General features: G+C 38.1%; 4 protein-coding genes across 4 annotated transcripts; 3 read left to right on the forward strand and 1 right to left on the reverse strand.

Moving 5' to 3' along the window:
- Positions 1 to 1,581: 1,581 nt before the first annotated feature.
- On the forward strand, positions 1,582 to 4,323 carry LOC107753853 (keratin, type I cytoskeletal 19-like). The gene is made up of 8 exons (XM_016570126.1): positions 1,582 to 2,119; positions 2,285 to 2,367; positions 2,750 to 2,906; positions 3,013 to 3,174; positions 3,311 to 3,436; positions 3,568 to 3,788; positions 3,904 to 3,917; positions 4,009 to 4,323. Exons 1-8 carry the CDS (start codon positions 1,634 to 1,636, stop codon positions 4,125 to 4,127), a joined length of 1,368 nt encoding a protein of 455 aa, XP_016425612.1. The 5' UTR covers positions 1,582 to 1,633; the 3' UTR covers positions 4,128 to 4,323.
- Positions 4,324 to 7,165: 2,842 nt separating this feature from the next.
- Positions 7,166 to 13,039, forward strand: LOC107753858 (UPF0669 protein C6orf120 homolog). Its single transcript, XM_016570132.1, has 2 exons — positions 7,166 to 7,314; positions 11,928 to 13,039. Exon 2 carries the CDS (start codon positions 11,967 to 11,969, stop codon positions 12,525 to 12,527), a length of 561 nt encoding a protein of 186 aa, XP_016425618.1. The 5' UTR covers positions 7,166 to 7,314; positions 11,928 to 11,966; the 3' UTR covers positions 12,528 to 13,039.
- Positions 13,040 to 13,816: 777 nt separating this feature from the next.
- On the forward strand, positions 13,817 to 19,241 carry mrpl4 (mitochondrial ribosomal protein L4). Its single transcript, XM_016570134.1, has 9 exons — positions 13,817 to 14,004; positions 14,139 to 14,220; positions 15,865 to 16,033; positions 16,124 to 16,175; positions 18,003 to 18,120; positions 18,227 to 18,333; positions 18,645 to 18,754; positions 18,867 to 18,940; positions 19,063 to 19,241. Exons 1-9 carry the CDS (start codon positions 13,957 to 13,959, stop codon positions 19,206 to 19,208), a joined length of 906 nt encoding a protein of 301 aa, XP_016425620.1. The 5' UTR covers positions 13,817 to 13,956; the 3' UTR covers positions 19,209 to 19,241.
- Positions 19,242 to 19,257: 16 nt separating this feature from the next.
- On the reverse strand, positions 19,258 to 24,442 carry LOC107753882 (golgin subfamily A member 6-like protein 22). Its single transcript, XM_016570150.1, has 7 exons — positions 22,092 to 24,442; positions 21,253 to 21,413; positions 21,131 to 21,176; positions 20,971 to 21,034; positions 20,786 to 20,867; positions 19,592 to 19,618; positions 19,258 to 19,511 (listed from the first exon to the last, which is right to left on the reverse strand). The coding sequence occupies exons 1-7, from the start codon at positions 24,175 to 24,177 to the stop codon at positions 19,380 to 19,382; spliced, it is 2,598 nt and encodes an 865-aa protein (XP_016425636.1). The 5' UTR covers positions 24,178 to 24,442; the 3' UTR covers positions 19,258 to 19,379.
- Positions 24,443 to 24,825: the final 383 nt, after the last annotated feature.

The raw sequence follows: 24,825 nt of genomic DNA on the forward strand, positions 1-24,825 counted from the left end.
CCTAGTTTGCTATGAGTGAGAGATGGAGAGGAGGAGCTCTAAAATACGTCACTTATATTGAAATAAAATTCTCCTTCTTAAAATTCCTCTTTAATGCATTTGGCAGACATTTTTATGCTTCCTTGGGAATCGAACCTGTTTTTATACAGTCTATGAATCGAACCCATAACTTTTTCTAGCACCATACACTGTTTGAGCTTCCGGAACAGTACGAGTTTGTTACAAACAATCGAAAGATCATTTAATTTACTATTATTGTTATTACTATTATTTGTTGCTGTTGTTTTTCATTTTATAAATACCATTATAATGTTAATTATACATGTTAATTATAATTAAATAGTCCCACACCAAATAACTACACACACAAAAAAAGTCTGGGTCTCGCTCAGGCTGCGCTGCAGTGTCTATTCACAGGCGCGATCCCACTACTGATCGACACGGGGGCTTTGACCTGCTCCGTCTCCGACCGGGGCCGGTTCACCCCTCCTTAGACGACCTGGTGGTCCCGAGCTCCCCCAGGAGCACCATATCGATAACGAACTTAGTGCGGACACCCGATCGACATAGTCCACTGCAGCTCAGAAGAAGCCCTGAGCTCAAGCGATCCGCCAGCCTCAGCCTCCCGGTAGCTTGGATTACAGGCGCCGCCACTGAACCCGGCGAGAGCCGCGAGTATCAGCGCTGCTGCTCAACCTGCTGCTCACAGCGCCCTCTAGTGCAGATAAACAACACTAACTCTCTCTGTCTCTCAGATTCAGATGTAGAATAAAGAAGCTTTAATAGAAAGGACACTAGGAAAATAGACGTTTTAAAATAAACCATTTAATTTAGACATATAATGCACGCTTTGTGACAAACTTGCACACAAGCAAATAAAAAATTAAAAGTGGAATCTTTTGTACTTTTTTCCCTCATGTTTTTGTCTACATACTAAATAAATATTAAAATATTGCACACATGCACCATTCACAATAAATAAAATAAAATAAAATAACCAAACTGGGCATGCAATTACTCAAGCTGATCCGTGTGACCTGTAAATGGGAGGTGAAACTGCCACAGATGATCTCACATCACTTCAGGGAGTTACCTGTCTGCCAAATCCTTCTTTATTATGATGAAAATGGTGAATTTATAAAATGTCCAACCTTGCATTACCAGCTCAGCCACCTTTTTCGGCACCGTACTGTCGAAGGGATTTCCTCCATTGGCACAAAACACTGGCCACATTCTCATAAACACACACACACACACACAACTTGCATACACACAGTGTGTGTCGCAAGCCTAATTATTTTACTGCACTCCCTCCATTGTAGTTTTGAGGGTGAGTACATCTCATGAGTACATTCGGTTAACACATAAATTCCTCAGCAGCTTCCTCACCAGGGTGGAACCTGAACACTGGTCTTTAAGTTTCTTCTCCGCTGGTGGTGACAGCTGGGACTGACACACATACACTCTCCCACACACACCCTACCCTCCCTCACCCACCCACAAAGTCCTGGAGCCGCCCTGGATCTGCATCTCTATAAGAGGTCAGAGCTGGACTCAAAGGTGCCATCCTCGTCTGGACAACTCTCTCAACGGTTTCCTCTCTGGGTTCATCTCATCTCCTTATCCATCCACCATGTCGGTCTCTGTTCGCATGACGTCCTCCAAAGGACCCAAGACCGTGACCTCAAAGTCCATTATCACCAAGAGTCGGGGTGGTTCCACGTTCTTTCCACAGAAAGCCCACAGCGTGTATGGAGGTGGTTTAGGTGGAAGCACCCGCATCTCTTCCTCCTCGCTGCAATCCAGAATCGGAGGATATGGTGGAGGATATGGTGGAGGATATGGTTTTGGTGGTGGATACGGTGGAGGTTATGGCGGAGGATATGCAGCAGGCATAATGCCTGGAGGCTGCTTTGTAAATGACTTCCAGCTGAATGAGAAGGCCACCATGCAGAACCTGAACGACCGTCTGGCGTCCTACCTGGAGAAGGTGCGCTCGCTGGAGGCTGCCAATGCCATCCTGGAGAGGCAGATCCGCGAGTACTATGAGAAGAAAGGGCCGATCTGCCAGAGGGACTACAGTGCCTACTGGAACACCATCAAGGACCTGAAGGACAAGGTACAGTGATGCCTGAACGAATATGAAACATTACTAGCACTTTCTAGTGCAATGATATTCTTTTGGATATAGCAGCTAAAAAAATATACTTGCTTTCTCAGAGTTTGATGATAGCCTATGTCCATATAAAGCAAGTTCTCATGTATTAAATCCTCTACATTTCAGATTAAAAACGCTACCATCCACAACGCCAACATCCTCCTGCAGATCGACAACTCTAAACTGGCTGCTGATGACTTCAGGATCAAGTAAGCTACACAGCGTTGACCGCAATCTTTTGAATTTAGATACAACCAGCTTGATGCATAAAATATTCAACACAACTGTTTTCAGCATTGAGCGGCAAATCAGCATATAAGAATGATTTCTGAAGGATCATGTGACACTGAAGACTGAAGTAATGGTTGCTAAAACAAACCAGCGTTGACATTGCAGAAATAGGCCTACATTACATTTTAAAACATATTACGTTATGACAGTTTTACTGTATTTTTGGTCAAATAAATACAGCCTCGGTAAACATAAGAAACTTCTCGCAAGATGTTAAAAAACTTACTGGTTCCAATCTTTTGAACAGTAGTGCATGTGTGTATTTATGACATTGGTGTGTTTATTCCCTATGTCAATCAGATATGAGCATGAGGTGGTGATGCGGCAGTCTGTGGAGGCTGACGTCGCTAACCTGCGCCGCTTGCTGGACCAGACAAACCTGGCAAGGGCTGACCTGGAGATGCAGATCAAGGGTCTGGAGGAAGAGCTGGCATTTATGAAGAAGAACCACCAGGAGGTTTGTAGTGGTTTTCTGATAGATCATCTATGTAGAACTGATCCTACATTTTGGAGTATTCTATTCTATTCTATTCCATTCTATTCTATTCTCTTATACATTACAGGAGCTGGCTGCACTGAGGTCACAGCTGACAGGCACAGTGAACGTAGAGGTTGATGCTGCTCCTCAGCAAGACCTGAACAAGGTTATGGAGGAGATTCGTTCTCATTACGAGAACATCATACAGAAACACCGCAGGGAACAGGAGGCCTGGTTCAAAGACAAGGTAAGATTTCTTCTTTCTCCCAGTCTAAATCTGAATTCCACTTTGCTATCAAGATTTCACTGAATAATAAACCACATATTCCTGAATGTCACTTGTAGTAGTGCCTAGTGATATAGTGGTTTTGTCTATTGTTTAGACGGCAGGGTTGAACAAAGAGGTGGCCATCAGCACAGAGACCATACATACGTCCAGATCGCAGATCACAGAGCTGCGAAACACCTTACAGAGTCTGGAGATCGAGCTGCAGTCTCAACTCAGCATGGTGAGACACAAGTGGAATGTAGAGCGAGATTAGATAGATTATCTGAACCAGAGGTAGGAAAATATAACGCAAGACTCAAAACAAGCAGAGCAACGGTGCTTTATTATGTTTTTGTGCATGTTCTCAAACAGAAAGCGGCACTGGAGAACTCACTGGCAGAAACAGAGGCTAGGTACAGCGCTATGCTAGCAGGCTACCAGAACCAAATCAACATGCTGGAGGCCGAGCTTTGTCAAGTGCGGGCAAGCATTGAGCAACAGGGACGTGATTACGCCTTGTTGTTGGACATCAAGACACGTCTGGAGCAGGAGATCGCCACCTACAGGAACCTCCTGGAAAATCAGGACTTCAAGTAAGTTGGTTCTTTTTAAAAGTTAATGTGAGTTCAAATCGGCGGAGCATGGATTATGTTATATTATCTTGTCCAGGCTTCACTAATTAATTTTTTCTTCCTCTTACTCTTCCAGGACTCAAATTCCAGGTAATTGAAATCTCTCTTTGTAATTTCTGGTAGGATGGCCAGTGTATGTTGTACCTTACACATTAATAACTCTTTCCCTCTTGTCCTTCAGGATCAACTATCATGATCTCAGGTGGATCTCAATCCTCTGGTGGTTCTCACACCATCACAACTGGTGGACCAACAATCCAAATCAAGCAAACCACCACCACTTCACACCGTACTTACTAAAGTCACAGCATGCCGCTTCGTGAGACAGTATTCAAACTCATGCAGACATTTCATTTTAAATGAGTGTTGATACACAGTTTGTGACATGACAAGAAACGAGGAAATGTGTTGCTTATAAAACATCGAAAGACACTCACTGTTATGTTGTTGTATGTGAGAAAAAACTGTCTCTGAAAATAAAACGGCTGTCAAGAAATATTTGTTATGTGTGTTTTTATTTTGCATAATACTATGGTCTAAAATTTAAAATGGTGCAAAACACATGGCAGACACATTCTCGAGAGCAGAAAATACCATATAGACCACACTCAGAAATGAGTTTTGTAAGGACCAGTATTTATTTTCAGAGTTGTATTTATTTTACAGCAAATAATACAAGCAAATAAGTAAACAATTAAATAAATTAAACATTTTTTATTTTATTTTTTCATGAACAATTTCACTCTTGGACTTGCCTGCTTGTCTAGTCCTCCCCCTATTGGCCATGTGATGCTGTTATATGCTACATTTTGCCATGTTAAAATCAAGAATTTGCTAAAAAAAAAAAAAAATTACAAAACACATTAATAAATGTAAAATGTAAATAATTTTCTGTTGTTTGTTCAGTAAGCCTGGAAGTTATTTCGATATTAACAATTAGAGCATTTATTTAAAGTCCCACAGTATATAACAGTAACTAAATTTGGCCAGAAAGGCTTTTATTTTATAGTTGGCCTGGAAGTTATTTATGAGTAAACGCAAAAGTCTGGGTCTCGCTGTCTCGCTCAGGCTGCGCTGCAGTGTCTATTCACAGGCGCGATCCCACTACTGATCGACACGGGGGCTTTGACCTGCTCCGTCTCCGACCTGGGCCGGTTCACCCCTCCTTAGACGACCCGGTGGTCCCGAGCTCCCCCAGGAGCACCATATCGATACCGAATTTAGTGCGGACACCCGATCGACATAGTCCACTGCAGCCCAGAAGAAGCCCTGAACTCAAGCGATCCGCCAGCCTCAGCCTCCCGGTAGCTTGGATTACAGGCGCCGCCACTGAACCCGGCGAGAGCCGCGAGTATCAGCGCTGCTGCTCAACCTGCTGCTCACAGCGCCCTCTAGTGCAGATAAACAACACTACACTGACATTAGCTGTGAGACACTAGTTTCATTTCTATATGTTTTTAACATTCTAAAAGCTCTTTATTCCAAAGATACTACAAGCTAGTCCGTGTATTCAGTAGCTGTAATGTATTGTAAGTTGCTTCAGAGGCATAACGTTGCAAGTATAACAACAATAATAAAACATTGACATAAAAAAGCAAATTAAATTTTGGTACTTAAGTACTTTTAAAAGCAAGTACAGTGTCCAGATTAGGCAAGTATTTTGCAGGATTGTTTTATACACTGGCTTTAAATGTACAGTTTTTACCCAAACTGCTTACACACATTTTCAAAACGTTGCCTCTTTTTTCAAAACTTTACACACAAATCCAAGAATTGCACACACAAAATGCAAAATGCCTCACATCTCTTGCAAAATGAAGCACTGCATTTAAAATATCACAAACACATCTCAAAAGCAAACATTTGCAAACACCTTTGCCATAATATTAATTCCTGTTAGATTTTTGTGTGCTACATAGAGAATTGTGTGTTGTGTTTTGCAAAAAGTGTTTTATGAAACTGAAAACTGAGTCAAAGGCCGAGAATTAGTGTATGGTTTTGCAGATTTGGTATGTGGTTCTGGTGTCTGAGTGTCAGGTTTTGTAAAGTAAAGATTTTTTTGTGTAAGCAGCTGAACAAAAAACTGTTATTGTAGCCTATTAGTTTGATCTTTTTTGATCTTGTTTGATTTTAAATAGTAAGTGAAACCTATATATTACATACGACTGAATTATAATTAATGATGATTCAGTGTGCAGACAATGGGCCTGCCCAGTCAAGAGATATTTAAAATGTTTACAGTCTATGGTTAAAACATTTATGATTTAAAGTGTGAAACGGCGCCTCCGTCTGGTCAAGAAATGCAGACGCTGCATACGAACAGAAATATCACATATCTTCCTGAGAGAGGCGATATAATACCAATCATTTGACATGACATACAGTAGTGTCCCTAATGTTAACAAACAAGTGCAACGCCTAAAAATGCCACTGCTAAAAAGATAAAATAAATAAATATATAAAAATGTTACAAATTTGAAAGTGAGACAATGCGATTATCTGGAGTTGACAAGCGTGAAATTATTTAAGTATTAATCATATTTATCTATAAATCTTTCTTTCACTGTCATCATGCGGATACAAACGCAAAAGACGTTATAAAAAGTTATAAAAACGTATTTTATTTCAGCAAGTTTCCAAGACAAAGTTTCTCATTTCAACTGTTTAACTTGATGTACTAAAATTCAAACGAATACAAATGAATAAAAACTATAGATTTTTTTTTTTAGAACTAATGTCAAAAACACAACAAAGCTACTAAAACTAAATTTAAAATATAAAAGCAGAAACTATAAAAAATAAAATAATGCAAAATAACAACAAAAACCTCCTTTGTTGGTGTTTTTTTTTATTTGAAGTATTGATGCTTTGGTTGACAACCAATCATGCTCATAAAGTGCTTTGAAAACTGAAAATTATTCAACTATTGTCACTCCTGTGGCCTTTTAAAGAATAAAACACTTCTCACATAATCACGTAGCTTATTTCATTTAAATGTTAACTGTAGGCTATATAACACTATTAGGCCTAATTTAATTCGTCCATTAATAATGTTCGGCTGTTTCCAAATATCACTAGATAATTCATTTTCTTTGTAATAAATAAGAAAAACCCAACAAAACAATAAGAAAAAGGGCGGGGGAAAAAATCATAGATCTGCCCCCGGGGTCATTAAACAAAAGAGATGAAAATGTTATTAAAACAAGCGATAAGCATAATAATAATTCAAAAGGGGAAAAATAAGACTAGCAGAACAATTCTGATATTTTTTGTAGCTTTTTCTTGAAACATAATTTCACTACAATGTCGTTTCCATCGCTTGCTGTGATGTTCTGCTGTCCTCCTGACCAACAGAGGGCGCGCATGCGCATTATAACGCCATCAAGTCCCAGCGCGTCCAGTAGTCGCCTCAACACCTGTAAGAGCAAATTCAAAATATAACGACGCCGACTGTCCTTTCCCATGGAGTATTTTTGACAATGCACCGGTAAGTCAAAATAATACATATCTGTCAACATATCAAAGCACCTGCGTTAATTACGAATTGTTCTTTTGTTTCAGTTTCCTCAAAACTAACTGGTCTGTTAGCCAGCTAGCTAGCTAGCTAAATAGCTCACTTATTCTTTAGTGCAACCTTCAGGAATTAGAAGTCATTTTAGTTTAGAAACGGAGTGTGTTATAGTATGTCGCACTGAGTAACGTTAAATAATTTTATAGGCTATCGTATATTTCAAAAACGAGTCTTTTGAAGCTAACTGGCTGTGTCAGTCTGCTTATGTTTAAGCGCTGTTATGTTCAAATAGACCTTTGAATGTCACCTTTTAATTAATGCTTTCGCTTTCAACTGTTTGTTTATGCACCAAAATTATTTTACTAATTCAGGACTGTCCGTACGCCCTGCGAAGACGTCTTGATGCATTGTTTGGTTAAAGTATGTAGAGTTTCATTCGAGTAACGTTATGGTTTTTCCTGGCTGGACTGACAGTACATGACCATGGCCTGTTTGTGTGTGGCTGCTTGGAAATAGCGACAGATATTTTTAACAGCCTGCTGTCGGTCCAGATGTATGACTTGTCAAATGGTGTCGTTTCACAGCTATGCTAGGTTTAGATTCAGAATGCCTCTAGAGGAAAAGTCTCCTGGCCTTATGTCACAGGAAACGCAGCACTTCAAGTACACTGAGAAAAAACAAATTTAACAAGATAACACAAAGAAACAGCAAATAATACACTGAATGAAAAAATGAATAGGAAAACTCTACAGTATCTTCTGGTTAAATGTACTCCAGTAATCTTTGTTTTGTTTAGTGTGTTTCAGTGTAGTCTCATATCAGGTCCAGAGCCCAGTTGTTGAAAAATCTCAATAAGAATGATCTGGTTTTGGAAATTCGACGTTTTGCTCTTCAGGATCGGGTGTATTTTATTTTTGTTCTGGTTTTTCAAAGCAAAGACCTGTGGCCTGTAGTACGAAGCCGGTTTCAGTTTTTACCCAGGTAAGTTCACGTTTAGTTTGAGCAAACTCTGAGTTTTCGGGCTCAAGAAGATGGGTTGGCTTTGAGCGGGTTTCGTCACCATAGTAACTTACACTACTCTGGGTTAGAGATCGCAAACCCAAACTGGACCAATCAGCTGTGAGCAAAGTGACATTCAGTGGGTACGGAAAGTATTCAGACCCCCTTAAATTTTTCACTCTTTGTTATATTGCAGCCATTTGCTAAAATCATTTAAGTTAATTTTTTTTCCTCATTAATGTACACACAGCACCCCATATTGACAGAAAAACACAGAATTGTTGACATTTTTGCAAATTTATTAAAAAAGAAAAACTGAAATATAACATGGTCCTAAGTATTCAGACCCTCTGCTGTGACACTCATATATTTAACTCAGGCGCTGTCCATTTCTTCTGATCATCCTTGAGATGGTTATACACCTTCATTTGAGTCCAGCTGTGCTTGATTATACTGATTGGACTTGATTAGGAAAGCCACACACCTGACTATATAAGACCTTACAGCTCACAGTGCATGTCAGAGCAAATGAGAATCATGAGGTCAAAGGAACTGCCTGAAGAGCTCAGAGACAGAATTGTGGCAAGACACAGATCTGGCCAAGGTTACAAAAAAATTTCTGCTGCACTTAAGGTTCCTAAGAGCAATATGGGGTGCTGTGTGTACATTAATGAGGAAAAAAAATTAACTTAAATGATTTTAGCAAATGGCTGCAATATAACAAAGAGTGAAAAATTTAAGGGGGTCTGAATACTTTCCGTACCCACTGTATATCTGATGCAAATCCAAATTAAAGCAGTTTACAGTCAAAGAATTTTAGATACAAAATTGCCCGGCTTTTGCAGCTACTTATTTATTATATTTATATTAGATTTATTGTAATTGTTTATAATTCATATAATATATTCATATAATTATTATATGAAGTGGCAATTCATTTTAAGCTTAGTATTTAAATTATATATATATATATATCCAATTTTTTAAATGACTAAACTATATTTAAATTTAAATATGATTTCTTCGCATAGTCATATATTTTCTTTCAGCTGCCAAACTTTTGCTGCAGCAGAAGTGTTTATTCCTGCCTTGTAAATGCATTTAAATTTATTACATTTTTAATAACGACATCTCTTAATCCGCAGCAGAAAAGTGAATTGCGCTGACTCTCGCGAGAAGTGAATCCAAGGACACTTTGCTGACGCTCTCCACGTTCCGTGTGATTGGCTGTTTGCTGCACGTGTCACACGTTCAGGTGCACAGGCTCCTCACAAACTCTGGTTCAAATTCTGAGTTGTCAGAGAACGTTTATATCGAACTTTGTGAACCTGATCTAAACCACGTTGGCTTTATCGGGTTTTGTCAACTCAAAACTTACTCCGCAACTCTTGAGTTTGTTCATCTCGTTCATCTTTTAGATCCATTCCCACCAATGGTCTCTACAAGCAACTTTTCACACAATGCTTTTGAGAAACACCGCCTTGATCCAGATAACAAACTTTTGACCAAATCCAGATTACCAGTGCTCTAAATATAGATCTAGATTTGTATATAAACATCAAGAGGTAGAATAATCAATGGTGGGTCACTTTGTGTTTTTGTTTATGTGAGACAAAAAAAAGAACAGCACTAAAAACAATAAAAAAATTTAATTAGGCTACTTTAGACGTCTTTTAGGCTTCTACTTTATCATGGTTAACGGTTAACCCTTGGGCTGTGCTGAGAATCCTTTACCATGTAAATCTCTCATAAATAGTCCAGGAACTGCTTCAACCCTTCACTGACCCTGCATGAGTTTTACGACCGCAGCTGGTAGCATAGGGGTACTTCAGTTTGTCTCAATGGAATGTAACTGTTTCATGTGTGGCTCCATAGTGTGAGTGGGTCCGTTGTAAGACAGAGATCCTACATACATATAGATAAGTTTTAATATATCCAACTTTTAAAATGACTAAATTTATATGTTTTCCTTTTGAGCCTTGTGTGAAACTATATAAAAATTTAATTCATTTGATTCATTTGCATAGTCTTATATTTTCTTTCTGTTGCCTTCTCAAACTTTTGCTGCAGCAGCAGTGTTTATTCCTGCCTTGTAAATGCATTTAAATTTATTACATTTTTAATAACGACATCTCTTAATCCGCAGCAGAAAAGTGAATTGCGCTGACTCTCGCGAGAAGTGAATCCAAGGACACTTTGCTGACGCTCTCCACGTTCCGTGTGATTGGCTGTTTGCTGCACGTGTCACACTTTCAGGTGCACACGCTCCAGAGTTAATCACAAACTCTGAGTTGTCAGAGAACGTTTATATCGAACTTTGTGAACCTGATCTAAACCACGTTGGCTTTATCGGGTTTTGTCAACTCAAAACTTACTCCGCAACTCTTGAGTTTGTTCATCTCGTTCATCTTTTAGATCCATTCCCACCAATGGTCTCTACAAGCAACTTTTCACACAATGCTTTTGAGAAACACCGCCTTGATCCAGATAACAAACTTTTGACCAAATCCAGATTACCAGTGCTCTAAATATAGATCTAGATTTGTATATAAACATCAAGAGGTAGAATAATCAATGGTGGGTCACTTTGTGTTTTTGTTTATGTGAGACAAAAAAAAGAACAGCACTAAAAACAATAAAAAAATTTAATTAGGCTACTTTAGACGTCTTTTAGGCTTCTACTTTATCATGGTTAACGGTTAACCCTTGGGCTGTGCTGAGAATCCTTTACCATGTAAATCTCTCATTATGCTATATTGTCACCAAATCTTAGGTTCAATTTTTTTGTCTTGTTCTTTTCATTCAGTTACAACAGGGTTTGTATTTCTTTTTGGAACTGGCCTCATTGATCTGAGCTTTTGCACCTCAGTTTTTGAGTAAAAAAACAACAACGTTAATTAACATTAAAACTGAGGTGCATGAACTTCATAAACAGTGAAGCCTACGATCAAGAAGTAAAAAAAACTGTGCTAATTAAAAGAAAGCAAGTTTGAATCCAATATTTGGTAGTAATATAGCATAATGAGAGATTTACAGGCAACTTTTTTTTGCAGGCTAGTCATTTTTGACTGGGAACACCACAGGTGTAAGAACGTGGGGATTTTAAATTTTTTTTTACAAAAATTATCCAGTTTTTTGGGAAGTTGTAATACCCTGTGTGAGTAAAGTCAGAAGGTTTTAATGTAATGTGATAACATAACTAGCATTTCCAGGGGAAAAAGACCTCTCCAGGTTAAAATGACTGGAACACAACATGAGTGTTTAGTGCAAAATATAAATATATTATACACTACATAATACTAATGTTAGTTAAACAGTTTTAAAGTTTTGTTACATTTTATTCCACCCTTCTGATGCAATCAGGGTAATCCAGATTCTTTTTTTTCTTTTTTTATCTAATGTATCCCAATACTACTAATATGTTTTGAGCAACACTATACAGCAGTGAAGATTTACTTTGTTTTCAGAGCGTTTTTTTTCTTTTAAAGAACCCGTTGTCAAAATTGGATCCAATCCGAATGCCAAAATCTGATATTTTTTGAATATCTGAGTCCCGATGATACTGAAAGAATCTATTTTTGTGATTGCAGGGAGGTTACAGATGTAGCTGGGGTCTGGCAGCTGTGACCATGGTGCTGTGCTGGGGTGGTTTGTTGGTGCTGGCAGCCTTGTCCCGGGCCCTGGGCTCTCTGCAGCATTCAGAGGAGCCTTCTGTGCCGGATGAATGGGTCCTGCTCCATGTCGTGCAAGGCCACATCGGTGCGGGAAACTACAGCTACCTGCGCCTCAACCACGAAGGACGCATTATCCTGTACATGCAAAGCCTTAAGGGAGATGCGGACCTCTACGTCTCTGACAAGACGCTGCGGCCAAACTTTGATACCTACAAGCTTCAGTCGACCACCTGTGGCCAGGACGTGGTGCTTGTCCCGGGGGATTATGTTAGGCCTGTTGGAATCGGGATCTACGGACATCCCTCCTACATGGAGAGTGAGTTTGAGATGAAGGTGTTTTATGACCAGATGGCACTTACAGAAGAGGAAATCGAGAAAAACTCTTACTCCTCAGATGAGACTCCTGGTCAGTCTCAACACTCTCAGGGCCCTGCAGACGTGATGGAAGAAGAGGAATCAATCCTGTGGACTATTCTAATTGGGATTCTTAAAATCATACTTGAAATTTTGTTTTGATTTTGATGTTCCAGCTGCCAAAATTACACCTTTGCCACAATTTAAACATTTTTCTCATTTAGATATAATTAGCAGTTTTTTTGTTCATCGTTTCAACAAAGAACTAGAAGTGCTTTGCCTGGAGTTTTGTTTAAATCTTTTGAGTTGCACCATCACCACCCTATAGGGAATATGTTGATTTTTAATATGCAAATTATAAATTTGTTTGTCAAATTAGATGGCATATCAACACAACTGATTGCACTTGATACGTCAAACACAAGTTCTCTTTTGACATTTTATTGATGGAGTTAAAAAAAGGTTGTGTGGTGCATTTGCTTGTCTTTTACTGACCTGAGGATGTGAATTCTAGGTTTTAAACTGCACTATGCAATCACACAAATCACCTTGTGACAAAGGTCGTACGGCTGTGCCTATTGTGAAGAAGAGTCTGTTGACTAATAAGCAGCAAAGAATCTTCTGCGCCTGTAGTTGTAAGATACAAATAAAATAACCACTTATTTTTGAAAATTGCTCTGTGTCCAGCATTACTTATAATTGTGTTCCGTTTTTTTATTGTGCAAATAACAAGGTGGGATTTCCATTTTTTATTTTTTTAAATGTCATTTTGAAATTATGAAGTAAGCATTATTATAAATTATTAACCAGTTACATTTTTACATTGTATTATTAGTAATTTTATTAGTTAAATTTTATTGCGTAATTTGTACAAATATTAAATTAAAAATGTGAAAAATGTTATGGATGAATACCTGTAGCATTTCATTCACAAAACTGTAAGTTACAAACATAAATTATCAATAAAAACACAATTTTCATTTCCACCCATTTCATTCTTTAATGTCTTTTTTTTATGTTTTATATATTTTTTATGTGTACGGCCTATTTATTCCATTTTAGAATGGTCTCTTTTTATGCTTTATTTTCATCGAATGTAAATTAACTTTATAGATTTAACTTTGATTCTGTGTCATACTTTTCCACCTAAATGCTGCTTTTATACGTGCCAGAGCTGCATGCGTCGCTTATTTTGGCCTTGTTTTTCCAGAAAGGGTTGCTTATTTTGGGCTTATTATGTTTTTAAATAGCGTATTTTCTCTAGTGAAACTTGGCAACACCGCTGCAGATGCCCTACATAGTATCATTAACCATTAACAGTACTTTTTTAAACACCAAACATCTTATATAATGAACGTGACACTTATCAATCATGATAAGAACGCACAAATAAAGAATAAAAGAGAAAGAGGGTATGCGCGTATATTTCTATTTGTCGCACGCAGCGTAACTTACGTCATATGTGAGCGACGGAAGCGTGAACATAAGAGCACACCATCACGACCTTCTGACAGGGAAACCAAATATGCGAGAAGCTGAAATTATAACAGCAGTGCACTTGACTTAGTATTTATTTTAATTAGCCCGCGTCATGTTTCGTGCTACGTTAGCGATATGTGGAAGAACGGTGGCTAAAAGGGTAAGTAAGCGCGTCGATTTGCATTATTTTTGTTTTGCTGGTAATATTCCTAAAATACAAACGCGTGTGAATATGATATTGATGGTCATGCTGGAACACACGGATGAGTTATCCTGTGATTTTTCTCCAATCAGTTCATCTCATCTGTCTCTGGAGAAAGCGCACTTCCATCAAATTTGCGACTCCCACCAAATCTCATTGGAGTCGCGCCACAAAGTAAGCAAAGCTTTGCATATTTAAAGGGGTCATATGATGCGATTTCAATTTTTCCTTTCTCTTTGGAGTGTTACAAGCTCTTGGAGCATAAAGAAGATCTGTAAAGTTGCAAAGACTAAAGTCTCAAATCCAAAGAGATATTCTTTATAAAAGTTAAGAGTTAACCACGCCTACCTAAAACGGCTCATTCTAACACGCCCCCACATGTCTACATCACAATGTGGGAAGATTTGCATAACACCGCCCAAATGTGCACGCAAAGAAAGAAGCCGTGGTTTCAGGAACAGCAGTAGTGTTGATGCAAAAGTGCAAAAGCACTTTATTTGGCCTTCCGGAAGTAGATGCAATTAGGAATCATTGGTTAAGATTTATAAATAATGTTCTTTTTAGCAGCATCATATGACCCCTTTAATAATTGGGTAATGCATTATTCACCATTATTACTTTTAGGGGTTTTGCTTTATCCACTTTTTCTACATACTTGAGACAAAAGTATACCATGGTAACCATAATATCTTTAAATTATGCAATTGCAGAACTGCTGCCACAATAAAACTGGGGGAACTTTCTATTAGCCACTATTGTGACCTATAAAGCTTTTTAACCAAATGACATGGAGTCTCTTCTGCTCATCAAGGCTGTATTTATTTGATCAAAAAAGCAGAAAAAAACAGTAATGTTGTGAAATATTATTTTTTATTTCTAATATTGGTTTTTAATATACTTTAAAATATAATTTATTTCTGTGATGCAAAGCTGAATTTTCAGCATCATTACTCCAGGCTTCAGTGTCACATGATCCTTCAGAAATCACTCTAATATGCTGATTTATTATCAGTGCTGGAAACGGTTGTGCTGCTTAATAATTTTTTGGAACCTCTGATACTTTTTTCAGGATTCTTTGATGAATAAAACGTTAAAAAGAACAGCATTTATTCAAAACAGAAATCTTTTCTAACAATATAAGTCTTTACTATCACTTGTTATCCGTTTAACACATCCTTGCTGAATAAAAGCATTCATTACTTTCAAAAAAAGAAAGAAAAAAATTTACTGACTCCAAACTTTTGAACAGTAGTGTATATTGTAACACAAGATTTCTATTTTGAATAAATCGTTTTTTAAAAACTTTTTATTCATCAAAGAATCCTGAAAAAAGTATCACAGGTTCCAAAAAAATATGAAGCAGCACAATTTTTTGTGAACAAAGTTTCCAGCATTGATAATAAATCAGAATGATTTCTGAAGGATCATGTGACACTGAAGACTAGAGTAATGACGCTGAAAATTCAGCTTTGCTTTACAGGAATAAATTATATTTTAAAGTATATTAAAATAGAAACTGTTATTTTAAATTGCAATAATATTTCACAAAATTATTATTTTATTCTGTATTTTTGATCAAATAAACACAGCCTTGATGAGCAAAAGAAGCTTCATTAAAAAACATTAAAAATCTTACTGATCCCAAACTTTTCAACGGTAGTGTATATTGCCATAATATTGTTTTACAGTAATAACAACTTAAGTTTTGACAGGAACTTCCCGTGGTAAATTTTTGTTCGTTGCCAAAGGAACTGCAACAATGTAATTTTATAAGGCATGTGACATATTGGTGAACTAAACGGGTCTGAACGGTTTTAGAGAGGGCTTCTCCATCCGGCTCTGATCTTCCAGTGCTGCGCAGGTGCGAGGCTGATATCCCAGCTCACCTGACACTCGCTCAGACGTGGCTTGAGTCTTTGGGAAGTCGTGACAGTGAACCCCTTGGTGTGGTTGACCTGCACCCTGATGTCTTCTCAGTACCTCTTAGGTAAACTATTTGGTTCTAGGAAGGATTTTTGGTCTGGAGTTATGTTGCAAACAAATGAATATATGATTGTTTTTGTTTTTCTATTAAAAGGCTGGACATTCTTCATGCTGTAGAGGTCTGGCAACGTAATTTCAAACGAATAGTAAGTAACTATGAGGTGCACATTATGCTCTCTGGTGTTAACTTTGCTCTTGTAATGTGCATTAAAGGTATAGTTCACCCAAAAATGGAAATTTGCTCAATATCTAAGATGTAGATGAGTTTGCTGCTTCTTCTGGACAGATTTGGGGGTATTTAGCATTGCATCACTTGCTCACCAATGGATGCTCTGCAGTGAATGGGTGCCGTCAGAATGAGAGTCCAAACAGCTGATAAAAACATTACAATAATCCACACCACACCACACCACGGAAAGCTGTGTTTTCAAGCGTTTTCAAGCAAAAAACAAAACCGTGCTATACAAATATGTGAGTGGATTTTGATATTAGAAGACAACAGGGGATAAACTAGGCCTGGGCGATAAAACGGTATCGATATTTATCGACGGTACACCTTCTTCGATAACGATTGAAAAAAATGTTCGATATAGCACACAATATATGTGCTATGAGTGACGCAGACAGCACACACAAACACGAACACATGCTGAAATGAGTGCTGTGCCTGCCTGTGATGAGGAGATTAATATTATTCGAATTTAAAATAAACATTTGCATTTGAATGTTAGGAGTGCGTCAGGAAACGTCATCAGTGGCGCACGAGATACGGTGATGTAAGTGACGTTGTTGCATTTTAATGTTTTGTTAGTCTAGCCCACGAGACGCGCCGCTGCTGCATTATTCATTCAAAATATTAGAGAAATATAGAAGCTCAATGCGGAGAAGATCTTGATTAGGTTAAAACCGAAACCAAGCCATTCACACAGAACGCACATTCAGCGCATTTTTAGACGGACAAATATGACTGCTGCACTTGCGTCTCACACAATGTAGCCATGCAAAGTTAAAACAGTTTGAACATTTAGAAAACACGTCGCGAATTTGTGGAGGTTTATTCCTTTTCACTGCGTCGCTTATGTTTTTAAATGCAATATGCGTAATGGGCGATTCGGCTCTTTGTATTAAGCAGTGCATAAATACATGATGCAGTTTTGTTCATAATTGTTCATGCAATTTACGAAATTATATTTGATTTATATGAGTTAATATAGACGTAATGCACTTTTTTTTAATAGACATTTATTTCCTTGCGTTGACAATTTAAATGTGCTGCATTATTTTGCTCATTGTGCCCTCCTGTGGTCTCGGGAGACAAGCCAAAAGATTAGATTAGAAATTAGATATTTGTTCAATTTTTATTAAAAATATTAAAAATATTTGTTGTTTGTCTCAATAAATTGGGTTAATTAAAAAATACAGTGGTTAAATTAAAAAAAAAATTCTATTGCTCTTTGTTTTAAAAAAGGTTATAACAAATGTCAATAATTATCGATACCGAACGATAGGAAACATTACATCGTTGATAATTTTTTTTAACTAGATCGCCCAGCCCTAGGATAAACGTTTTTAATGGAGGAAGCATTATTTCAAATTATGGCAAGAAGTGTTGGTTTAAATTTAAAACGCCTTAATAACGAGTTTGTTTCTTATAAACTTCCAGCTTTTCACTTCACCAGATGTTAATTGATGGACTGGAGTGGATTATTGTGATGTATTTATCAGCTGTTTTGACTCTCAATCTGACGGCACCCATTCACTGCAGAGGATCCATTGGTGAGCAAGTGATCTAATGCCACATTACTTCAAATGTAGAGATGAAGAAGCAAACTCTTGTACAGTTTCGATGGCATGAGGGTGAGTACATTTTTGGATGAACTATTCCTTTAAGATACCGTCCCTGTCATGTTCTAGAAACTTCAGTCATATTGAATCCTTGCATATGATAATCATATATAATCGTATGACTGTAGAGCCATGCAAAAGTCAAATCAAGAGCTGAAGTCAGCGGTGGAGGCAGGAAGCCATGGAATCAAAAAGGAAGTGGCCGGGCACGACATGGAAGCATTCGTTCTCCACTGTGGAGAGGAGGTAAGATAAAGTCTGTTCGTTTGAGCATCATCTTAAACACACAGGTGTATGACATTACCAGTGGGCTCACTAAATTCCTAAACAAGTGCTCCTCTTTCTCGTTCAGGAGGAGTAGCTCATGGTCCACGGGGACCAAGCAGCTATTATTACATGTTGCCCATGAAGGTGCGAGTGCAAGGGCTGAAAATCGCCTTAACGGCCAAGCTGGCTCAGGTGAGGGGAGGTGCACTGTAAAAATCTCGCTTGGTTTGGAACGTGCTGCATTATGTACAATTAAAGTATTTATTCATATTTTTAATCAACTTGTATGTTTATATTTTTAGCTTGTTTTAGTTATGTGCTTGCTTTTTGTAGTTTGATGTCAATGCGTCATTTCTAATTTTGTTAAATTTTTCATCTTAAGATTTATATTTTATTTAAGCTTTCACTGATGCACTTGTTAGTGAGGGCAGCAAATTGGTTTGGTTCATAATATTCAGTTAGACGAAAAAATACAAACTAAGTGGAAGTCATTTTTTCTCCAGGATTATCTTCATATTGTGGACTCACTGGAGATTCCCACTCCAGACCCCCACTACCTGCTGGACCTGGTCAAACACAGGCAGTGGGGGGATTCAGTCCTCATCGTTGACGTGTAAGTATGCAAAAGTGAATGTATATGCCATTACCAACCTGATATATATGCTTGTTTCCATAAGTAATTTCTTCATTTTTTAAAAATATTTTTTGGTTTGCTTCAATTTCAGAGGTGATGAATTCCCTCAGAACATTCTTAAGGCGACTGAAGATATGAAAACAGTGAATATCATTCCAGCTATAGGTAAACAATCGGACCACACCAAAAGCTGTAATGTGAAACCAAACATAAGGGAATGAAACGTTTGCATCAAAGCTCCTTTATGATCTTAATATAGATGCATATCATCTTGTTTTGTTTTTCAGGTCTGAACGTCCACAGCATGTTGAAACATGAGAGTCTGGTTCTCACTCTGGAGGCTGTAAAATTTCTTGAAAAGAAGCTTCTGTGGCACGATGTGCGTTACGCTCCCCTGTATCCCTTCAAACTCCCATACAGTGACCTACCATGAACACAGCACACACTTCAAAGTATTAAAATGTTTATTTCATAAAAACAATGATCTTGAAATCTCATTTCACATGTACAATGGAGTAAAAAAATGTCAATATCATGAATAAATAATAGCATTAAGCATATATATATATATAAAAGATAAGGCATAGGTGGAAGATTCTCTGTGTTAAGGATAGGAGATTTTTGTTGGGATAATGCCATGTGCTAAATCATGTCGGATCTCCCATCTTAGTGCAGATCGCTTCTTCTCTGTTGGAACCACATAATTGTTGGGGATGTACGTCTTCTGAGGTCTCTGCTATAGAGACAAGAAAAAGTACTCCGAATAAGAGAATCTAGGAAATTCTTTCAAAAATATAAATATATAATGAAACTTACTGGTGGAGGCTGATACATAAGTTGTTCCTGAGGATAAAAACAAAAGTATATATATATTTAAAATAAAAGTAATCTACAATTTATATAACGTTATATATATGCTACTGTGCAAAAGGCTTAGGCCATTAATATTTTCACCAACCAAAAAATGGTTTAAAGTCAGTTATTTCAATCTTTTGCTGTAGTGTGTCAGTAGGAAATATCAGTTTACATTCCCAAACATTCATTTTGCCATTAATTGTAATAATCCAGTGAGATTTTTGTCTGACGACAGCCAGTGCTCCACACAGAGATCTGATCTGATCATCATCCAGTCTGTCTGGAGTGACCTAAAGAAACAGAACAAACTGAGACAGACTAAAAATCCAGAAGAACTGTGACAACGTCTCCAAGATGTTTCAAGAGACCTACCTGCAAGAGACCTACCTAACTGACTTAAAACCATTTTTAACTGCTGAAAATACTAGTGTTCTAATAATTTTGGCCACCACTGTATATTTAGCAGATTGTGTATAACACACAAAAGAGTGATGATCATGTCAACACATAGAAGTATAGAAATTCTACACTGATTTTAAAAAAAAATGCTGGTATTGTATCAGTATCGCTCAGAATTTTCTGTATCGGATTGGATCGGTTCTGAAAAAATTGTATCTTTGCATCAACCACGTTGTGTGTGAAATCCAGTGAGATTTTTGTCTGACGACAGCCAGTGCTCCACACAGAGATCTGATCTGATCATCATCCAGTCTGTCTGGAGTGACCTAAAGAAACAGAACAAACTGAGACAGACTCAATCCAGAAGAACTGTGGCAACGTCTCCAAGACGCTTCAACAAACCTTCCTGCAAAGCTACAGTAAAGTTTTAGGCACTTGTGGAAAAGTGCTGTAAAATGAGGATGCTTTCAAAAATAATGTCATAAATAGATTTTCTTTATCAATTAACATCTGTTAATTAAATCAAATCAACATTTGGTGTGAGCATCCTTTGCGTTTAAAACAGCTATTGTCCTTGATGGACTTGCGCATAGTTTTCAGGTAGCATCGCAGAAAGGTTTCTTGAAGCATCTTGGAGATGTTGCCACAGTTCTTCTGGATTGAGTCTGTCTCAGTTCTGTTTCTTCATGTCATTCCAGACAAACTGATGATGATCAGATCAGATCTCTGTTGGGTTAGCAATGTGATTTATGATACCCTGATGGCCCAGTGCAGCTCCTTCCTGCTCTTCTCTCCTGGAGGTTTAAACATCTCCCAGTCCTGCTTATACTGGAAATACCTGAAAAAGGATCCAAACGCATTCAGAACAACAAAAAGATCAGAGTTCTGAATCATTTATTTCATTTATGAAGGTTATATATTAATACAGAAGTATGCCATACTTCGCCACTGGATCAGTTTTCTTCAAGTTCCTTGTGTGAGGATGATCAAAAAGTGGCCGTATAACTGAAGAAAATCAGATATTGTAAAAGCATGTTAACTGACAACCCAAGATCAAAGAAACGGGCATGAACTGAAACTAGACTTGAAAATGGGACTTGCATGACTTTGGACGTGGTCGGATATCGCTCTCGCTGTGTGATCGTGTCTGTGGAATGGACAAATGTATGTTTAAACTCAAAACTGTTCAAGACTGGTCAGTGTGAAAGTGTCTGTGTACTGACCATGCCTTTGATGTATTCTTGGAAAGCACTCGGGGGTTCCTCCGTCACAGAGCTGGATCTGTCAGTATAGCTTCCGCTTTCTTCACTCTCTGAGTCGTAGTGCACACGAGATGCACCAATCCGCATTTGGTCCAAACGCTCCTCCAGCTCACTAACTGCACCTACAAAACAAGTATATGATTACACACATCTTAAACATACCAAATCTATAATAACGTCTATAATGATTTCTATTCCAAATGAAGGCTGTTACTTTAAAAAAAAACTTTTTTTTTTTTTTAATCTAAACATCATGAAAAAAAGTATCATGGTTTCCACTAAATAAATAAGCAGCAAAACGGTTTACAACATTGATAATAATAATAAAAAAGTAAAAAAATCTGTATATTATAATGATTTCTGAATGATCATATGATACTGGAGTAATGATGCTGAAAATTCTGCTTTGCCATCAAAGGAATAAATTACATTTTAAAATATATGAAAAAATAAAAGTAATTTTAAATTGTAATAATATTTCACAATGGTCCTGGTTTTTGTTTTTTTTACTGTATTTTTGGCCAAATAAATGCAGCCTTGGTGAATATAAGATACTTCTTCCAAAAACAAAAAAAAACAACAAAACAAAACTACTTTAAAATTAGAATTTTACCAACCCCAAACTTTTTAACAGTAGTGTATAGATGTAGGTTTTTTTATTAAACAAACACACACACACACATATATATATATATATATGCATGGGTAAAAGATAAATACACGTGTTTCTTCTGTTTCCTCCACAGTCACACCTCTAAAAACGACAAAATAAGTCATTCTCTTTAAGCAGTGTAACACACCAAGGCAGCCAGTATAAGCTCGGACTCTTTTCTCCTTCCTCCTCTTCTTGCTGTCATCATATCCATCATTGTACTGTTTCTCCTCAGGTCTCTTTTGAACTATGCCTCTCCTGTGCCTCAAATTAAAGGGGTGGTCAAGACTGTCCCAACCGTCACTGAAATATGACACATTCTCAGAGCCTCCATCTCGAGTTCCAGTGTCGTCCTCTGTGGGACTCTGGTGCTGCTCGGTTTGATCAGGAGACCGACGGCCCTCATCTTCAGATCCATCATGGCTTTGATCAGTGCAGACGGTTACATCTCGACTACCATCCGGTGATTCAGCAGGAGCTCGTCCATCAGATGTTTCTAATGCTTGATTGTCTCTGAACCACGCCGGACCGCTGTCATCCTCGTAATCACGAGCATCCAAGACCGATTGGCTCTCTTCTTCTAATCCACCCAGAGTGCAGTCGTCTCTATAATCCACTTCCTCTGGGTCTCCGTCTTTAGGCGAGTCTGGTCTGTACGTGCCGTAACCGGAAGTTAAAACACTTGCCGCAGGGCTGCCCAGACTTTCATGAAAATCCTCAACATAAACGTCTCTAGTTTCCTTCGTCTGCTGTACATCACCACGCTCTTGTTCCCAAGCAGGCATCATGTTATCATTCTCTTCCTCTTCTTTCTGCGAATGGCCACTGGCTATTGTAACATAGTCATCATCACTTGCCCATGACTTCCTGTCCTGGTCACAAGCCTCCTTCTCCTCAACAGGTTCATTGAAAAACCACTCTCTCTTCTCTTCTTCCTCACTGCCTCCTTTTGATACTTCATCATCCTCTTCACCTGAATTGTGTAGTTTCACTTCTTCCATCCAATAATCACATTCATCTGCTCCAGGCCTGCTCTTACCAATCTCAATCTCTTCGTCATATGCATTTCCACAATTCCTCTCCTCATCGCTTTTAGGGTTTTCCTCTGTACTTTCGTTTCGCTCTTCTTCCTCATTGTTAGGTGCTCTCTGTTTACTATTCTCTGATCCCTCGCTTTCAGAATTTCTTGTTCTCTCTTCCTTCACCAAAGATTTACCACCATCTATTTTTCCCTCAGTGCCTTCACTATCTTCAGGTATGCAACGTACATTAGCTCCTTCATTTTCTTCTCTTTCCTCCTGTTCGCCTTCCCTTGAAAAATGGCTATTTTGCTCTCCACCTCCACTTGTGCTCTCTTGCTTGGTGAGGCTCTCTTTCTTTTCCTCACACTCTGATAACTGACCTGTACACTTTTCTTCACTTGTTGAGTCTTCTTTTGGAAAAGACTCCTCTTCTTCACTCTCCTTCAAACTCACCTGATCTTTCTCGCCCTCTGAATCATCACTTTGGGCTTTTGTCTCTTCATTTTCTTCAGAGTTTTCTGCACTGGCTGAGCTTTCTTTCTCCTCCTCATTGTCCTTTTCATCCTCACTCATATCCTCTTCCTCCTCACTTTCTTCTGACTCTTCCTCTTCCTTTTTATTCCCTTCCCCCTGTTCACACAGCTCAAATTCTTCTTCCTCTTCAAGCTCTTTTCCTTTTTCCCCCTCTTCACTTTCTTTTGCGTCCTCCTCTTCCTCCTTTTCATTTCCTGTCTGTTGTTCACACAGCTCTTCTTTCTCATCTCGACTTCCTTCTTCCACCTCTTCACTTTCTTCTTCCTCCTCCTCTCCACTTTCCTCCTCCTCCTCTCCACATTCTTCCTCCTCCTTTTCACTTTCTTCCTCCTCTTCTTGTCTTGTTCTTGTTATCTCTACGCTGTTTTTATTTTCATCATCTATGAAACATTCTCTCTCTACTTCACTTTCATCTTCCTCAGGATATTTCTCATTCCCCAACTCATTTCCTTGAAGCATCTCCTTCACCCTCTTCTTTTTATCACCTCCCATTAAAAAGCTTTCTTTGACATCCTTATGGTCTTCTTCAGGCTTTCTCTCATTCGCTCTGTTTTCTTTCTTAACACAGTCCCTGTCTTCCCCCTCACTTTCCTGATCTGTCCAGAAGGAGGGAGAGGACAGAGATCCTTCATCGTCCTTGCTTTCATTTTCCCAACGGCTGTCAAAAGCTTTATACATCCTGAGGTAGATGGACAGGTCTCTCCTTTAGCACTCAGTAAGAAAATGAACTTCACTTCTGAGCCAAAGCAGATGGCTGAGAGGGAGGGGGACTGTAACTAAGAAGATTACCGGTAAGAACTTTACTGGGATTATGCAGCTGATTGCGCCACCTGGTGTATAGGAGGTTTCACTGCATGTAAAGACAATGCATGGCTATGTTCGGAAAAGAACACTACCATACCACATTTCAGAATATAATATGAATGCTACTGTTCACATTTTTGGAGTCAGTAAGCTTTTTTTTTTAAATAAATTAATCCTTTATATTTTATTCAGAGAATCTAAAGTGTTTCCATAAAAGTATGAAGCTGTACAACTGTTTTCAACATTGATAATACTAAGAAATGTTATTTGACCACCAAATTAGCATAATAGAATGATTTCTGAAGGATCATGTGACACTGAAGACTACAGTAATGTTTTTTTTTTAACATATTAAAATAGAAACAGTCTTTATTTATTCCTTCCCTTTCTAGCTTGTACTTATTTGAACAATGCCTAAAACTTGGTATTTCAAGCACTTCCTGTGTCTGTTTGCCTCTTTAAGAAGAATCGCTTTATGTATTCCCCAATTGTAAGTCGCTTTGTATAAAAGCGTCTGCAAAA

Source organism: Sinocyclocheilus rhinocerous, unplaced genomic scaffold (assembly GCF_001515625.1).
Source record: "Sinocyclocheilus rhinocerous isolate Xijiao unplaced genomic scaffold, SAMN03320098_v1.1 scaffold711, whole genome shotgun sequence".
Taxonomy (NCBI): domain Eukaryota; kingdom Metazoa; phylum Chordata; class Actinopteri; order Cypriniformes; family Cyprinidae; genus Sinocyclocheilus; species Sinocyclocheilus rhinocerous.

Coding starts and splice junctions, on each gene's coding strand:
- LOC107753853 (XM_016570126.1), top strand. CDS start 1,634: ATGTCGGTCTCTGTTCGCATGACGTCCTCCAAAGGACCCAAGACCGTG. Junction 2,120..2,284: donor TCAAGGACCTGAAGGACAAG/GTACAGTGATGC, acceptor TCTACATTTCAG/ATTAAAAACGCTACCATCCA. Junction 3,437..3,567: donor TGCAGTCTCAACTCAGCATG/GTGAGACACAAG, acceptor GTTCTCAAACAG/AAAGCGGCACTGGAGAACTC.
- LOC107753858 (XM_016570132.1), top strand. CDS start 11,967: ATGGTGCTGTGCTGGGGTGGTTTGTTGGTGCTGGCAGCCTTGTCCCGG.
- mrpl4 (XM_016570134.1), top strand. CDS start 13,957: ATGTTTCGTGCTACGTTAGCGATATGTGGAAGAACGGTGGCTAAAAGG. Junction 14,221..15,864: donor CATTGGAGTCGCGCCACAAA/GTAAGCAAAGCT, acceptor GAACGGTTTTAG/AGAGGGCTTCTCCATCCGGC. Junction 16,176..18,002: donor AACGTAATTTCAAACGAATA/GTAAGTAACTAT, acceptor GTATGACTGTAG/AGCCATGCAAAAGTCAAATC.
- LOC107753882 (XM_016570150.1), bottom strand. CDS start 24,177: ATGTATAAAGCTTTTGACAGCCGTTGGGAAAATGAAAGCAAGGACGAT. Junction 21,035..21,130: donor CCGACCACGTCCAAAGTCAT/GCAAGTCCCATT, acceptor GATTTTCTTCAG/TTATACGGCCACTTTTTGAT. Junction 19,619..20,785: donor AGCTGCACTGGGCCATCAGG/GTATCATAAATC, acceptor TTTTATCCTCAG/GAACAACTTATGTATCAGCC.